A 19234-nucleotide genomic window follows, 5' to 3' on the forward strand; every position below is an offset into this window, starting at 1 on the left:
TTCCCCCCACCTTTTTACCCCCTGTTCCTCATAAGGAACCCTCCAGAGCAGAATGTTTAAGAAACTGGTTCACTCTGATTTTAAATCCTTTATTTCTCCTTCTGAATGTCAGGGCTTGGACTGCTGACCTCAGAAACTTCAAAACTGTCAGATGCGACAGGTCCCTTGTTGGCTTTACGTGCAAATGCATTAATCCTAGTGACCATCCACGTCTCTTTCCCTGTCTTCCTCTGAGTATAACTCCATCCTTTCATATCCAAGTTTAGCCGTGATTTTTTAATAGCAAGAATAGCAGAAAAATGAAAGTCAGAATTTTGCCTTTTGTGTTGCTTTAACAGTATCCTTGATTGTTGTCAGATTGTTATTCTTACTAAGTGCTGATGACAAAATCTGATCGCAGGAACACCAGAGTGGGAGGCAGGAACCCGAGTCATGCTCCCAGGCTTGCTCCTTCTGGAGCTGAGCTAAGTGATTTTTTTTTTTTTTCATGTCTCTGTTTCCATATTGGCACAATATATATATCTTAGCTCTTAACTCTAAGACATGACTTTAGATTTCAGATCCCCAGGGGGCCTTATAGATAATTATGAAAGCAATGGTGATGGTGCTTTATTAGAAAGCATCTTCATGTTGGACAGCCTTTCACATCCATTAGCTCATTTGGCTCTCTCCACGCCTCTCTGTGGAAAGAGGCCTGCTAATGTCATGTGTACCTTGTGGACAGAAAATGAAACGCAGTGGGATAACATAATTTGATCAATATAATGCCAACCAGTTAGAGGCAGGCCTGGGAGTGCGATCTGGGCGTTTTCTTTCACCACTGTGTGATATTCTAATAGCGCACGTTTGCAAGCGCTACGCAACACGCCAAGGCACGTGCAGTTTACTCGTCAGAAAGCACTGAATGCCCAGGTCGTCAGCAAACACAGAAGGAGACATACATCATCTTTTTAACTCAGTCCTTCTTTCCCTCTTGTTTTTATTCTATTTTTTCTCACTACCTGACTGATGGGGGGGGGGGGCCTGCCAAAGTAATCGTTTGTGTTTTAGAACTTCACAAGAAGGCTCGGGAGAGGTCTGTTGAAATGAGATTTGACACGCCAAGGATTAGAGGCTTCATTTCCTCTGCAACTCACCGGGACACCATGGGCAAGCCATTTCACTGCTCTGGACTTCATTTGTCCAGTCTGGGAAATAACGGAACTGGACTGAGGCAAGTCCAGAGTCTCTTTGGCTTGCATGTTTTTGTCTTTATTATATAACTAGGGCATGCAGTCTTGTTAGTGGTGTGGAATGGAAAGTAATGAACGCCTCTGATGCACTCAGCAGGCATGCATGTGTGCATGCGTGTGTGTGTTAGATACACCAAAGTAGTCATGATCAGTCCACAAGTCAGTTTGATATTTCTTCCCCAAATCCTCAAGCACTTTTCTTCCAAGGCCACTGTTTGGGACAGCTGTACAAGAGCCCTCCCCATGCAGGCCTCTGCCCTTTGGACACAGTTCACAGTCTAAATGGACGGATGCAGAGTAAGCAGGAGAGGGTCACTGCATGAATCACTGCCTGCTACAAACTTGCAGTAACTTGTAAATCCCTTTTCTTATCTCAGTCATTAAATATGCCTGGAATTTTCATGCAGAAATATTTTCTTTTCTTTTTTTCTAATTTCAAAGGCTAGAGAAAGAGGTGAAAATGCAATTATATTATGACTATATTCTCATCTATTTCCAAAGCTATTCACAATTTCCTACGCCTATTTAGGTACTTATGTTAAGTTCCACTGAAATTCTGACAGGGCAATTATAATTCTTATTTTTTTATCCTCACCCGAGGACATTTTTCCATTTTCTGTTCAGACAGAGTGGGAGGGAGAGAGAGGAAGGAGAGAGAGAGAAAAACATAGACGTGAAAGGGACACATCGAGTGGCTGCCTCCTGCACGACCCAACCAGGGCCGGGGACAAACTGCAACAGAGATACGTGCCCTTAGAGGGAACCGAACCCGGGTCTCTCTGGACTGCAGGCTGATGCTCTAACCACTGAGCAAAACCGGCCAGGACACAATTATAATTCTTCCATTTTACAGATAAGCGAGGTTAGGTCAGAGAAATTAAATAAGTTGCCTAGATGTATACACCTATTAAGTTCAGCTAGGACTTCAGGACAGATCTCACCACTAGCCCAGTATTCTTTCTTTCCGAGTGGCACTAAAAGTGATGTTTTAGTAATACAGTATCCACATAATTTTATCCAGAGCTTTCCTTTGAGTCACAGATAACACTTCTAGTAATAGGAAGCATTCTGACTAGCCTAGTTCAAGACACTCCTATGACTTCCTCATTCTTATCTCTGTGAAAAGAACACTGGACTTACCAGCTTAGAGTCAATTGCCAACACTGTGACATGGCCATCAGTTTGAGTAACAAAACATATTAGGTTGTTACATTGTGCAAAAGGCAGAAGGTTCCTTAAAAACATGTTCTTTATTATGTATTACACACACACACACACACACACACACACACACCTGTTCATGTAAATAAACTTTTTCCTTAATAAAAAGAAAAGCACTGCTTCTTACAAAGGAGACCCAATACAAATGTTACAGTCCACTCTCAGAGCACAGGTTGGCATCTTGGTTCTGCCACTTGCAGTTATATAATCTTAGAGATAAAACTAAGACCTGCTTTCTGAGGCCGTTGCATGTGCACTTGGATTTGTCAAGAACCTAGCGCGGTGCCTCTCGTACAAGTGAAATGCCCAATAAAAGTGGGCTTTCACCTCCACGTTATCATCATCCTGACATATCCGTGGATAGAATAATAGTGGCAGAGTTTTAGGACCCAGACATCTCCTACTACTTACTTATTCAGACAGCCAATGAAATGGAAATTCCTTTCTATATTAAATTAGTCTTAAGTGGTGGCGTGGAGACCATGGCTTGGGTTCATAGAAGCTTGTTGGTTAGTTCTAGCTCTACTAATAACTGGACATAAAAAATGTTTTAAATTATTAATCAATGAAGTACTTCATGGGCTTCGTCTATAAAATAGAGAAGCAATTAACTTTAAGAGTGTTTCGTAGAGGAGAGGGTTAAAAATTTAGCTCATTGTTACGGTTAAATAAAATAAAACATTTAACTTTTACTTGCAACTACTCTGTTTGTACTCTTTTTTTTTTTAATTCCGACCCAAGAATATTTTCACATTTATCTTCAGACAGAGTGGGAGGGGGGGGAGAGACAGAGAGAGAGAGAGAGAGAGAGAAACATTGATGTGAGAGAGAGAAACACCTTGACTGGTTGCCTCCCGCACGACCTCAACCAAGGGTGGGGACCAAACTACAACTGAGGTACGTGCCCTTGACTGGAATTAAACCCGAGACTCTTTGGACTGCTGGCTGACGCTCTAACCACTAAGCAACACCGGCCAGGGCTGTACTGTTTTTTGACACAGGGCTGTGAGAGACATTCAGGGTTTTTTCCATGCAAAAAGTAACAGCAATCAGGACAGCCTGAACTTATTATTTTATGGCCATTCTTTATTAAATCATGTTCAATTACTTTCTCCTCCTGGCAGGAGGATGATTCCAGCTTATTGTTTCTTAGAAGTCACCACTGCCTAATATCTGTAAAATTGAATTTAGCAGGGGACCAATCTTTATGGACTTGTGGACGGGACCAATCTTTATAGACTTGTGTGGGTTGTTTTTTGTAATTAATAAAGCTGTCCCCAGCAGTATAGCAGAGGAAATATTGCCCATATTTATAAAACCTGACAGTTCCCATCACTGTACAGTCATTTTAATGTCAGTCTTGTGTCTGCTCACCTCTTCTTCTGAAACCAGTTTTGCATAAATGGGAAATCACCGTTCTGGGTCATTGACAAAGTGGAGCAGGCTTAACTCCAAACAGTCTTTTTTCAAGAGGGTAATTCTCTGAGTGAGAGACATTTGATACCTGGGCTCTATTTTCTTTGACACTGTCATTCCGTTCTCTTGCTGGGAGTGACATCCTGACATGTGATCTGCAGCTACACTTAGTTACCTGGCCACGTAGGCGAGCCGTGTGTAGCATAAAGGATTGCACTAATGGTACATTTTGGTTATGATTTTGTAGTTCAAAATATTTTCTATCTTTTGTACCAAGTTCCTACGTACCGAGGCCTTCTCAGGTGGCCTGTTGCTTGCCCTCATGACTTGCTTCGGAAAATAGAATGTGAGCCAAGCGATTCATACCTATCAAAGCAGACACTTCAAGAATCATTGTATTTCATTCTGATTTCCCTCTTTGGCAATGAGAATGGCAAGGCACAGAATGGAAAAGAACAGGGGGATGAGCAATGCATTATATATTCATTTTAAACCAGAGATTGGAGAGCTATTTGCTTACACTGACCAACGCAGTCTAATTCTGCCTACTTGCATATAACCAGCTTCAGACAGACAGATGATAGATAGATACACAGGCAGATAGGTAGATGCCATAACAACAGAAAGAAACCACATTACACACTAGATAAAGAAAATGGCCAAGGGCAAGCCTTTCTGCAAACACAGATTCAGAAACAGCCCTAGCTTTGGAGTCATCCCTGGATTGGAAAATCAGCCTATAATCAGCCTATCAGTCAGGAAGCGTGGGTGTCTATTTAGTCACTTACTCTATGGTTTTGAACAAGGTCCTTCCCATCTCTGGGTACGTTTCTACAAGATTGGTTGTACATGATACTCACTGGGAAAACGACCATCATGTTATGGAATTACTGGGAAAAGTGAACGAGATGATGTATACATAAAGGGCTTACGACACTAGCATTTCGTATTGTTATTATTATTGTAGAGGTGTTAGTATCAGTACTATTTTAATGGACTTCCAATTCACAGCACTGTATACTTCAGTCAAATTTATATAATTCAACTATTAAAAATAAAATAAGAAATTAAGGTTATGATAATTGCTCCTGATTGCAACTATTCTTTCTATTTAAGGTCACCGAGTGTCCTTTCTCGTCTCGCTAGCGGTCTCATAACCATTGTCCAATCCTGACCGTCTCCCAATTTCTCATTCACAATGAATTCAGTTGGCACCCACCCTCGCTCCTCACACCCACGGCGGGCCTATTTTTCTTGTGCCAGATTCATTTCTCAGACCGTCACTAACTTATCAACCATCTCTATGGCAACTCTCTGGGCCTCTTGCCCCCACAGTTACCACCAAAGTTCTCTACACGTGTCAGATAAAATAGATCTGCTAATTTCTGAGGTTCACAGAATAAGAAAACCTCAGGAAATGTCAGTTAAGAACTCGTGTGGATCTAGAAAACCTAAATACCCACCAGAAGTTTGCTTTTTACAGAGCTGCTGAGTATCAGGAAATGCAATACAACATTCCAGGGGTGAAAAGAACCTTCGATTTCAATCTAGTCTGATTTTTTTATTTTGAGATGTGGAAATCAAAGGGCAAAAGAGAAATCACTAGGTCAAGGTCATTCGCCTCAATGGTAGCACAACCACAAAAGCAACTCTGAAACAGCAGTCATAGTCTTTGCTCTATACCCAGCAGCCTCATTTCATCAAAGAAAATGAAGAACAGGGCTTTATTACAGCACAGTGGCTGTATTCCTCTTCGGAAAGTACACCAGGAAAAGGTGTTAATTGGCTCTGCAAGACTACTAATCAGCAACGTGCCGGAAAGTTGCAACAACACTTTCAGCTGCTTGGATGTGAGCTGGAAAAGGAAAACACAGAGAAGACCAGATGCACAGATGTTTGCATAGGAAACATGTTTACTCGCAGTCGAACTTCCATGAAAGTGGATCATAGAGATCAATTGCATGAGCTTTGAATCAATTTGCATTGTGTGTACTAGTTACAAGGAATACTCCTCCCAATTTTAAAGTGTAAAAATCAAGTGAGACCTAGGCTGGTCTGGTGGTCCTGGCACTTCTGTGTAAGTCAATATTCATTCTCGCACCAACCTTGGGTTAGTATGAGCTTCACATTCTCCTCTCAGAGTGCTGTTTGGGATAGAAACTCCCTTTGCCTAGTAAAGGTAAAAGAATATGTATTTCCACAGACACGTATGTGCTCTCATTATCTTTCATTTTTCCCTGTTTTTAGGTAGAGATATAGAGGCACACAATTTTCTAAATAAGAAACAGTTGTTTAAGAAGAAACACATACAGCCCTAAAAACACAACAGGGAGCCCTGGCTGGTTTTGCTCAGCGGTTAGAACGTCAGCCGCAGACCAGAGAGACCCGGGTTCGGTTCCCGCTAAGGGCACATAACTCAGTTGCAGTTTGTCCCCGGCCCTGGTTGGAGTCGTGTGGGTGGCAGCCCCTTGATGTGTATGTGTCTCTCTCATGTCGATGTTTCTCTCTCTCTATTTCTCTCTCTCTCCCTCCTGCTCTATCTGAAGATAAATACAAAAAAAAAAAAAGTGTCCTCGGGTGAGGATAAAAAAATAAAATAAAATAATACAACAGGGAGTCCAGCCGGTGTGGCTGTGGTTGAGCATCGACCTATTCACCAAGAGGTCACCAGTTCGCTTCCTGACCAGAACACATGATCAGGTCCTGGGCCCAATCCTCAGTGGGGATCATGCAGGAGGCAGCCAATTGATGTTTTCTCTCATCAATGTTTCTATCTCTCTCTCCCTCTCCCTTCCTCTCTCTAAAAATCAATTAAGAAAACATTTTTTTTTTTAAATACAACAGGGAGCGGGAGGGACTCCAGTAAACTAGAGGTTGTGCCTCCCCTGTGGGGACAGATGACAGTTCATCTCTACCCAATCATTTTCAAATAAAATTGAGGGCCCAGGCGTTGAAAATGAAAGGATGTTTAAGATTTCCGTGTAAAATTTCTCAGTTGTTCAATATCGACTAAAATAAATAAAATTTAACCACGTCCTTGTCGAACGATCCACGATCCAGGCTACAGTTATACAACTTGGTTACAACTGAACTTGACCTCTTTGGAGTAATTTCTCTATGAGTAAAACTAAAATCGGACTTGATCTTCAAGGTTTAGCCCTGAAACTCTATCTTTCTATCAATCTAAGTTTCCCCTCTGTCACTGACCCTGGTAACAAGAAATCACCCGCTAAGAAAACGTAATTATTAGGTGGGTACCCTCGCTCTCAATGATTGCCTTCTTCCTTATCTCTTTGACCAGCAGCTATTACGCAGCTCGTGAATTACACACCGCTTTTCATACTACACAGCTCGTCAGCACTTAGCGGTGAGCAGTGGACGTGATGATGGAAATCAAGGTGTGTGGCGCTGCAAGCAATGTGCGTGTGGGCAGATGGAAAGTCACGTTTATTGGAAGTTGTTCCGATAAACTCCGTTTTCTAAATGGAAGCTTTCGTCTTCTCAGCAATATCACTTGTTGCACTTCGGTGTTTCGGAAATAAAGATCTGTTGCTGCCAGAGAAGCACTTGTGGGTAAAACAATTAGGTTTGTGGTGGGGATGGGAGAACTATAATTTACCAAAACACTATTTATTAGTATTTTTTTCTGTCATAATTCTGGGAGATGGTTTGTAGCAAGGAGTAGTTAATTTGGGGGTGGATACACTGGAAGACAAATGTGAAAAATTTGACATTTATGATGGGATATAGAGATATATCTATACATATATGTACATATATGTTTTTTTTAGTCCTCACCCGAGGATATTTTTCCATTTATCTTCAGATAGGGTGGAAGGGAGAGAGAGAGTGAGAAAGAGAAACATCAATGTGAGAGGGACACATTGATTGGTTGCCTCCCACATGCTCCTGACCAGGGCTGGGGACCAAACTTCAACCGAAGTACGTGGCCTTGACTGGAATCAAGCCCTGACTCTTTGGTCTGCAGGCCAATGATCTAAACACTGAACCAGCCCAGACGGTGTAGCTCACTGGTTGAGCGCACACCCATGCACCAAGAGGTCGCCGGTTCGATTCCTAGTCAGGGCACATGCCCAGGTTGTGGGCCTGATCCCCAGTGGGGGGCATGCAGGAGGCGGCCAATCAATGTTCTCTCTCATTGATGTTTCTATCTCTCTCTCTGTGAAAAAAAATCAATAATGAAAAAAATTTTTTAAACACGGAATCAAACCAGCCAGGGCTGTATGTTTACTGTGAAGCATTGTCAACTTTTTGAACATCAGAAACACCTATAGATACAAAAGTAAACAAAATAAGAAAAATAATACGCTAAGTCGTGTTTAACATATTTGTCAATTCTCTTTTCGTTGAGACTTTCTGCCCTTTTTGAATGTACTAATTGATTTTCTAAAGGAAACGGATTATCGGAATGGCAGGCGAGTGGGAAACAACTCTGGTCAGCCCCGTCTGCGCGTCCAGCAAATTCTTTTCTGGGCTGGTAAGCACTGCTCTGTGCTGTGATCCTCGTGATATCTTTCTTTTGAAGAAAGAAAGTTAACTTTCAAAAAGCAAAACATTATTTTCCTTATTGCTATTTGCTGCCATGCAAATAGCAATATGCTTACATTTGACATATCTACAATGCTGAATAACATTCTTTTCTGAAAATGCACAAATAAGATGGAGAAATCATTCAATTGCGTCAAATGGAGTGAAAGGGACCTTCGATGAGTTTGAGGGTACAGCACGATGTCTGTAGACTCTATCTCCATCATCTCGCTCATATTTCTATATTTTTACAAATTACTTACTGTTTTACATTTATTGGGGGTAGCAGCTGCACAGGAGGGCTCTATTCATTATGTCAGTCACCATGATGAACTTGTCTTTTAAATGTAACAAAATCGGATTTTCAATGGAGTTAGAAAACACCAAAAACTTGGGTAAAAATTAATATTACTTTGATCTAGTTGTCTCGGATAGACTCTGAAAATAAGATATTAATCCTCAAAAATTCTGTAAGTAGTAGTCATGCAAACCTTTTATTCTGTTTTCTTTCTGATAAGATTTTTCTTTGTGAGGAACAATTTTATACAAGTACAGTGGTTCCAACAGTATCTTAGGGCCAGATTTGGGTGGTAGCCCATAGGTCCACTTAGCAAGTGGAATGACAATATCTCATAGTCAATAAGTATGTTTCTGAACAACAAAAGGATATCATTGCTGAATTGTTTCTCACTTGATATTATCTCTACGTGTAAATATAATTGCTATTCCTGCAGGTTAACATTTTGCTGATGCCTCTCCATATTGGTTGTATTAAGTGCTATTCCTTCATTTCATTGCCTCTGTAAAATTAGCCATTATAAAGCTTAGGAATAACCTTAATTGTTTCATCTTTGTGTACCTAATATGTGTATGAGAAGGATCTGGATAAATAACTCTGCTTTATTGAATATCCTTGAACAAATCACTTAGCTCCTCTCGAATTAAGTTGCCTCATTTGTCAAATGGATATACCTTTCTCAGAGGTTCATTATGAGAAATAAAACAGCATGCAAGTTGTACAGATGCTAGGAAGTCATAAAACATACTGTCCCTTCCCCGCACACACGAGCTACACTCCCAGCCCCGATGTATGTCATGGAAACACGCAATCAGTTCTTGCCAATGGACTGTGAGCAGAAATGAAATGTGTCACCTGGACACCAAACACTTTTCCTTCGCTTTCATAGGGCTTGTCTAGGCAACCTCTATTTCCCAAGCCCTATCTCCCCACTGGGTGATGTCAGAGCAACCTTGGAATTTAAAAATTCTAATGTGAGATTCTTCAGTGTGATATATGAATATTCCAGTATTGCAAATGAGAGAAAATAACAAAAAGTTTGGAGCTGTGTGTGTGCGTGTGTGTGTGTATACACACACACACACATATATATATATATATATGAGAGAGAGAGAGAGAGAGAGAGAGAGAGAGAGAGAGAGACATTCCCCCTAAATTAAAAACCTAAAGGAGTTTTTGCATTTGACTTGCTTTAAACACATGTTGAAAATTTGATGAAGGAAGACATTCTAGGAGAACATTCATTTATAAAGAAAGTAGCTCCTACATTAGACATGTATTGTGTAACCTTGGTTACATCAGAGGTTATGGAAAGCTCTAAATACAAGGACTTTAAAGGAGCATCTAATCAAATGCATTTATGTAAAAAAATAAGAAACTTTCATCCCAAGCATTTTCCCCTATGGCTGTTCTTGGCTCATCTCTCTTTGTGTAATTCATACATTTTTCTCTCCCGAAACCATAGTACTTATTCTAAATTGAAGCTTAAAGAAAATAAAACCTATTACTGTGCAGTCTTCCACTGATTTAGTTTAAGATATGATGTTGCTTCAAGTAGTTTGAAAAGTTTACTATCGACCGAAATGGGCTCAGCACGTTCCGTGAGTCAGACGTGATGAGAGACTGGAGCACCAGTGCTGGTTATTTATTCCTCTCCTGTCATTGGCGTTTCTAATTTTTCCTTTCAGCATCCTCAGTGAGAAAAGTTACCCTTAACTTGCATCTTTTGAAAATTTCCTCTTCCTTTCCTCCGAACTGGTTCACCTCAATGACGAGTAAAAGTCACCTTCATTAAAACACAGACTGGAAGGTGGCGGCTTTCTTCCCCCTCCTACAGGAGAGTTATTCTGATAAAAGCAGAGAAGTTTGACTTGAGCTTCGTATTAAATAAGGAACTTTGGGTGCAAAGACCTCGGGTACAACCCACCCAGAAAACCTCCGGGAAGGACGTAGTGGGAGAATAGTGCGAAAGGTTAGAAATCAAGAGCAGAGCAACTTAATTCATGGAGCTGATTTTTCTAAAAGTGTGGGCTATATGTCACTTGTTAGAAAGTCAGGTGAATTTTCTGGAATGTGGAACTTTTTATTTTAACAGTTATTCATTCCTTAAAATGGAAATCAGAAAAAATATAACTAGGATGTGAAATCTAAGTCAAAAATATGTCAGAGACAACCCGGCCAGTATGGCTCATTACTGAGTACTGTCCCATAGACAGAAAGCTCCAGGTTCGATTCCCAGCAGGGCACATGCCCGGGGTTGTGGGCTCGATCCCCAGGAGGGGGCGGGCAGGAGGCAGCCAGTCATTTCTCTTTCGCATCGATGTTTCTAGCTCTCTCTCCCTTCCTCTCTCTCTCTAAATAAAATTAATAAAAACATATTTTTTAAAAAATATGTTAAAGACATAAAGAAAGTAAATAATAGTTCATGTACATGGGTGGTCAAAAAATTATGAAGATATTTCATGAAACACTCATGTTTGCATTGCTAAACATCCTATGAGAGTTTAAATGGTATTCCAATACAGGAAGAATGGGGTATGTGATTTTGTAATCAAAATGATGGCTCTTGGATCCCAAGAATATAAGTTCCCCTAAGAAACAAGTTTTCCCACTTTTCTAGCGCACAGTTCACATTTAAAACATGAAGGGACAAAATTCTGCTTGATACTAAAAAATGGGTCGATAATTTGGTGAACAGGAGAGGGGAGCATGAAAGTCTTCTGCTTTAGAATAAACGGAGATGGAAAAACACACACTCGGATTCTGCAGTGCTTATTAGACTGAGGAAAAGCATACAGTTTTATCAATATAATTGTCATAAACAATCCATTCTGCCATTACCTACTAATTAACAACTCTAGGCAAGCCCCATGCCAATAGCATCGGAGACACCAAGATAATTGTTGAAAGACTTTGAAGTTTGAGATTTATTGGAGTGAGGAGGCAGAGAAGGAGGAGATGAATGCCCAAGCAACACGAGGCAGAAGTTATGTTTTCGTAAGGTGGGTACAGATGCTGCGAGAGGGGTTCATGAGATAATGATGCAGATGATGATGATAATGCCTTTCATCGACTGAGCCCTTTCTATGTGCTAAAGTTTTAAACATTTTAATGGAGTACCTTACTTAATCCTCAAAGCAACCCAGCAATATTAGTGATATTGAACTTAGATACATTAAATAATTTATACAAGTCAGTATTCAAACGTGAGCTGCCTGATTCCAAGAGTGCCCATTCTAAAAACAATGATGTGCATTTGCTTTGGTGACAAGGTCAGTGGAAGCCTCATTGATGGGGTGCTGCTTATTCGAACCTTAGAGTCATAAAGAAGATGCGGATGAGTGGAGAAACCATTCAGAAGAGCGAGAAGATGGAGATTCAATGTGTGCCTGGGACTGGCAAGTTGTATTCGGGAAAACATAACAGATTCGTTTTGTCACATGCTGGGAAATGATGGAAAACAACGCTGAGAAGTTCCTGAGATCAGGTGCTCACCTATCAGGGACAACAGTTTGTGCTTAATGGAATATATTGAATCCTGGACACATGAAAGTTGTGCTTCAGAAAGACGACTGGGCCACAGTGGGCGTGACTTGCGCAGTGACCGAGAGCCTGAGTCTGCGATGAATCCTCTTGCCCTTAGAGCCCATCTCCCAGAATAATCCCCATTAGTCAATGAAGCCCTGGAAGTCTCAGTTTCCTCATCACAGTGACACCCTTGGTGTCCTAGTGGATATGACCCTAATTATGAGAATTAAAGTAGGTCGTCGATATAAAATGCCTGCTATGTGTATGTAGTTAGTGCCCAGTAAGTGCTAACTTTATGGTCCGTGTGTCAACGACAGACTGTAGAAGAGAGCCTGACAGCAGGGCCATGACTTGATGGGCCACCAACACAGCCCAGACGATAACAGGCAAGATCGTGAACTAGGACAGGGGCACTGTCACTGAATAGAGGGCAGTTACACAAGATATTTCCCAGGCATAAGTGCCTTCATGATTCATTAGAGGTGGGTGGCAGAGATGGGACTCTTTGTTCATGCCTGGCTCACTATTACCAGATATAGAACAGTCAGGAAGACATGATGATTTGGAGGAGAAATCATGGACCTAGAATCTGTTTGGATGTACTGACTGTGGATTGAAGATATTCTTTTAGTTTTATCAATCTGTCACCAAGGCAATATTTTTCTCAAGTGTGATACAGATCCAACTGGAGGCAAGATGATCTGAGTGGTGGATACAAGGAGTGTTCGAGAGCATTCCATGACATGGCGAGAAAATTATTTCCTGTGAAATACTCCCTCCATCCTGTTTTCATCATAGACATATTTTTTTTTTTTTTTACTTTGGTACTAGTTGTACGTTCCCATTTCTCTAATGCCTCTCTATCTGTTTCTTTTTCAACATACTCAGAGTCTGGGGAACACAAATGCAGATGCACTTAAAATTTAAGAACATTTGGTTTTGATGAAATATTTATATCAATTTCTATTTACACCAGATATGTCTGGTTTATAATTATGGTCCTCGTAGGAAATTTAGTTTTTAAACTAAAAACAATACATCAATAAAGTAAACAATACTCAGAAACCAGCAGTAGAATCACTTGGATGCAGCAAAGTTACGAAGGGTGGGCTTGAACGGCTGGAAGTTAGAATCCCTACAGTAACCGAGGTAACATTTTAAGCAATATTGTCACCCAGGCTCCACAGAGGCTTCTTAAAGGAATACATTTTTTAATTATGTTTTTTATTGATTTTTGAGAGAGAGAGAGGAAGGGAGAGAGAGATGGAAACATCCACGTGAGAGAGAAACATCAATCGACCGCCTCCTGCACGCCCTCTACTGGGGATCAAACCCGCAACCCAGGAGTCCAGCCAGAACCCTCAGTCCCTGGGATGACGCTCAATCCACTGCGCCACACCGGCAGGCAGGAATACATTTATTATAAGTCTAGGAGAAAACCACATTGCCAATAATGGCTAAGATTAAAAAGGACTGGAAATTTGATATAGTCTTACAATTTCCCAAGAAAATTGTTAACATAACTTCTTTATAGATTTTTAGATAATTAGGGAGCTACACTTCAAGATAGGAATGGCGTCAGGAATCAAACAAAGGACCATGCTTAGAATTCCGGTCATTACAAAATCCACTATCACAAGAATCAGGCTGCCTCTCAGTGTCGGTGTGAAGTTTCATTTCACCCCTCCTCTTACCGGGGCAATGGGAACAGTACGGAGCACAAATACCAACCAGCAACAGCAGGACTGGACAGGAAGACCGATGTGAAGGCTCACTACCATATTAAAATTCATAAGGAGTTGAAGCAATCAATTAGATGATGCTACCTGATATCAAATCTGATATTAGTGCAGTCTTGCTTTGATTTCCCTGGGAAGATTAATAGCCTTGTGACACGGTGGTGAATTTTTTCTTGTCATGCTTTAAGTAAGTGGTTCATTTTCTTTTGGAAGTATCTCTGAAGATATAGTAAATACTCTAGATTTTTCTCCATGTGAGACAGTGGGAAGGAGATGGCGTTAAGTCCTGCAATATAAAGACAACCCTGCCCTCATCACCTTTTGGTTTTAATGCTACTCTGGGCTCAAATGACTGAACCAAAGCTTGGCTAGTCATGAATTTGTGGGTTTTGTTTTGCTGGAATAATTATAGACATATGAATATATAACAGAACTTGATGTCCAATTTCTCATTCTGGAAGCATGCAGACTGGGAGATTATTTTTACACATGTTCTTCCTTTCACAGATGGAAGACTTTACTTCTAAGGCAATCCTGAATCTTTTTTTGACATCAAGTGAAACACTGTTCTAGCACTTGATGGTCAGGATTTTCAGTGAATAAGGGAGCAGAAGGCCCCCTTTTTAAACAGTATACTTGAACATTTCTTTGACCTTCTTTCGGGTTCTTTTTGCAAGATAAAAGAGTCTTTAAGGAGAAATCTGCAAATGCCAATAACAATGTTAGGGCCAGAAAGCACTTTGAATTAGAGGATGATTTTTGTGAAAATAGAATCTTAATTTTCCATCTTTGTGTAGGTCCTAAATTTGCTTCTCTTTGTACAAAAGACAAAGGAAGGCCTTATTCCAAATCAGTCAACAAATAACGGTGTCTTACAAACTCCAGGGGAGAGATGGAGGGTCAGGTATGTGTAAGTAAATCAACAGAAAATAGCTCAACTCATAGAAAGACATGTCTTAATAGATGGCAAGCTCAGAACACAAGGTTTATATTTGAAATTGGGACTTATTTAAATCTTCACATACTTCGAAAAGGAATATCTGTAGTAATCTGAATGCAGTATATACTCAGCTTTGCAGAAGGTTCGTACTGGCCACCCAGGAGATAGATCTAATCTGCACATAGGTTTAACTTGCCCTACATTAATTTTTACATGAATTCAATGAATACCATTAAAATCATAATGTTTAATACAAACATATAGCTTCTTAGCTTTTTCTGAGAAATCTGAAGTCCTGACCCCATTAGGTGTCATGCACATTTGATAATTATAGTTAATATTAGACAGAGCTACTATTTATGGTATGCCAGATATCATTCTAAGCATTTTACTTTGTTTCCCTCTTACACACAGTATGCCTATGATGCAGACCTCTCAGTCCACATTGGTTATCTGGTAAAGCTGATGCCCTGAGAAATTCAGTAATTGTCTCAATATCAACAGCTAGTAATTGATGGAGTTGGGATTTGAACCCAGACCCACTTGTATTATTATTTGTCCAGTGATAGAGTCAGTTCAAAATATAAAATTATTGAGCAGAGAATTAGTCCATATTCACTATGGTCACTTTTCTACATTTGTGAAAAGTTCATCTTTTTCTGTGTGATTTCTTTTTTATTTATTTATTTTTTTTATCCTCACCTGAGGATATTTTTCCATTTTTTGTACAGATAGAGTGGGAGGGAGAGAGAGGAAGGGAGAGAGAGAGAGAAACATCGATGTGAAGGGACACATCGAGTGGCTGCCACCCGCACGACCAACCAGGGCCGGGGACAAACTGCAACCGAAGTATGTGCCCTTAGCGGGAACCGAACCCGGGTCTCTCCGGACCGCAGGCCGACGCTCTAACCACTGAGCCAAACTGGCCAGGGCCTGTGTGATTTCTTAAATGTTTCTATTTCAATACATTACAAAACATATTTCTTAAGACAAGCATTACACCTATGCCTAGTAAATATTTTCTTCTTTTTAAATAATTGCTACTTATTTTTGCTTAAATAAATTTAACAAATAATTTACTAATCCAAATCGAGTTCAATTTGCTTCAAATTCAAATACACACACACACATATATATATTAAGAATACAAATTATAATTTACTCGAGTAAATTAAAACACTTCCAATTTTCTGAAATATCACTTGTAGACAGGTATTGAAAAGCCTTCTGAATTGTATACACCAGACCTTGAGCTCTGAAAGAGTCACTGAGTTCTGTGTCAGTGCATCTTACCAGAAGTCGTCTTCACTATGTCAGTGGTGTTTCTCAGTCCAACGAATGAAAATTGATAAAGCCTCCAAGATCTGGTGTCACCCACTTCAACAGAACTCCGCTTCCACTGATAGACGATTTCTTCCCGGGGATAGCCATCTGCCAGGAGATGGGAGAGCACACGTTTAAGATAATTATACATGAACATATGTAGCAACCACATTCCAGGAACAAGACACTGAGGAAGGTATGGAGAGAGATCAAGTTATGACTTAATGAGGATCCTGGACTAAAAAGCCTCACCCTAGAGAAAATAAATACAATGGCATCACATCCTAATGGGAAGTTAGACTGAAAAAGCATGAGGTCAAAATCACCCTTGAAAGTCACTTAATTTGCATCGCAGGCATACCGTACATGGTTTAATATACACTGCATGCGCACTTTACATTGTCTGGAGTAAGATATAATAAGTAGCCAGTATAAATAATAGTACATCTGTAAGAGATTGTTTCATGGTGAAGGGGAGCCAACCAGAGCAAGATTTGGAGAGTCGTGCAGAAACAGAAAATATAGAGAGAAGAAAAGACTCTAATTCCTTTATAGAGCATGCACTCAGTTGATGGTGGTTGAGAAAACAACCTCAATTATTTGCATTATTCTTTCTCTTCCATTTGTTGGGACTTCATTTGAATATACACAGGCGTCTACAATGAAAGCAGTAAGTGGAGCATCAAGGGGAAGATTCCAATGAGCAGTGTAGATTCCAGAGGCTCAGACGGAAAGCCTTCTTGAGAGGTAGTATACTGATAATGCAATAGCTATCAGTACCACTTCCGAGCCCAATACTCTAGACAAGTTTCTTAATTTTTTTTCTAAATTATTTGTTTCCTCATGGTGATTATGATACTGATTTCATAAAATTGATGGTCAATGTCTATTTAATTAATACACTTTATTACTATTAAGTAAACTGTACAATAAGCTCAAGTAAAAAATGGATTAAAAAGGAGAGATTTAAAAAAACTACAAATCATCTCAACTGTTTGTCTACTAATAACGCTATAAAAAGATAAGTCTTGAATATGAAGGCTGATTTGCTACTTAGATTAAAATCCCGTATGTTTCTTCCCTTTCCTTATTTTCTTTTCTTTTGGTCCAACTCTCTGTCTGTTATGTATTTATTAATTAAGAGAAACATGGTCCTTCGATTGCTATGGAGCAGGGGTGGGGAGGCAGGATGTTGAAAACTGAGGGAAAGAATGATGATATTAAGGGTCTTCCTATGGAGAATATAACTGTGATTTAATTCCTTGATACCGTTAAGTAATATTAAGTTGTGTTTGGGCTCAGAAGACAGTTGTCAATTGTTGACCTGATGGCACAGAAATCACCAGTTCCTAAGCTTTAGCAGACTCAGAAGAGGAGTAATCCCAACTGGACAATTAAAAGAAAATAAGTCTAGTCTCCTAAAGCTTGGGGAAGCTGCCATTTAAAAATATTCCATTCTTGGATGAAGTAAAACATATGAGATACGTTTTATAATGAAACCATTTCTAAATATAGGGTGGGGCAAAAGGAGGTTTACAGTCGTGAGGGCGTGAAACAGTTTGTTCTTGTATTATTATTTATTCATTATTATATTATTTTCCATACAAACAACTGTACACCTACTTTGCCCTACCCTGTATATATGATACACGGTGATATTTTCCTTCTGGAATTGATGTAATGGTAAGCAACTGATTGTTTCTCTCATCACTGATTTTTTTTTAAGTATAGTTATTATGATTTCATTGGCCCATAGGAGTCTCCCTCACTCCCTGGATGGGAAATTATATTTATGAAAATAAAAACTTAGAATTCATAATCAGTTTTCACTCTTGATATGCACAGTTGGCAGACCAAAAATAAGGAGGAGGTGAGCAACGTAACACATGTGCTGAACAAGTAGGGGAAACTGAGGCTTGTTTTTACTATGTGGTGGTTATGATGCTTAATGTAATTTGTGTTTGACTCATCATGCATCTTCTTACTACAGTCTATTATCTGATAGTAATAACAATAATTAATACAAACAATAAAGCTTTTGATTTAACCTTGTGTGTTGAGGTAGCATACCAAGCACTTACATATATTACATCCATAAAACAATATTATGCAGGGACAGGTCTTATAATCTCTGTTGGGCTCCTGGGGATGTGGAGATTTAGTAATTTTCTCAAGTCTATAGTGATAGTGTGGGAAGTTGAACTAGACCTATACAAAGCCAAAAATCAGTCTTTTACTCATTGGTGGGTAACTACTTCTAGATATTACTAGAACTCTAGGAGGAGGAGGAAATGATCAATTTTGCTCTCTTTAACAGGTATACAAAGTTGGAATGTGCAAACAACACTGTTGGGTCCCTGTGCATCCTGACAGGTAAGGGAGAAAATAAGTAGCAAATGTACTGCTACTCCCTTCTCCTGGGTCCCTGGAGGGAGAGGGGTATATAACCCACCATCACCCTTCTAGTGCAGGCCTAGCTTCACCATTCTTCTCAACAAAGAGCTCCAGGCAGCCTCTACTGATTTATTAAAAGTTTATATGTCAGAGAAACTTGTCATTTCTGATACATTAGATCCCTTTCTGTATGATCACTCTAATAGGGACAAGCTGATGTTATGATGAAAGAAACTGTCAAATCTTCAAGGCCAACAACATTGCTTAAGGCAATTTTGCATTCTCTGTGAATCTCCCAATTAATTGACATTGCAATTAGACTATTGGTGAGAGGGGGTACAGAGCACAGGATGAGCATTACTTACAACTGGAGAACTCCAAGGGGCAGGAGTGTTCATCCATTGGAAAGTTGTGCAACTGTAATTGGCACTCAGCATCAATTGTCAGCCTAAATAGAGGGATGTGAAACATAAGTAGAAAGATTTGGACATGGTTTTTAAAATGTACATTAGCATAATTCCTAGTGACCATTCTTTTTTTTTTTTTTTTTTTTTATCCTCACCCGAGGACATTTTTCCACTTTTTGTTCAGATAG

The 19234-nt window shown here is 39.8% G+C and overlaps 1 protein-coding gene across 2 annotated transcripts in view; it reads right to left on the reverse strand.

Annotated features, from left to right (window-relative positions):
- Positions 1–19234, reverse strand: part of GABRG2 (gamma-aminobutyric acid type A receptor subunit gamma2) — a 76723-nt gene that overhangs the window by 28575 nt on the left and 28914 nt on the right. For both annotated transcript variants that reach the window (XM_036241434.1, XM_036241433.1), the window contains exons 5-6: positions 19005–19087; positions 16216–16353 (exon numbers count right to left, since the gene is read on the reverse strand). In XM_036241434.1, the coding sequence (XP_036097327.1) occupies positions 16216–16353; positions 19005–19087 (221 nt within the window). The remainder of the gene's footprint in view (positions 1–16215; positions 16354–19004; positions 19088–19234) is intronic.

Source organism: Molossus molossus, unplaced genomic scaffold, assembly GCF_014108415.1.
Source record: "Molossus molossus isolate mMolMol1 unplaced genomic scaffold, mMolMol1.p scaffold_m16_p_4, whole genome shotgun sequence".
Taxonomy (NCBI): Eukaryota; Metazoa; Chordata; class Mammalia; order Chiroptera; family Molossidae; genus Molossus; species Molossus molossus.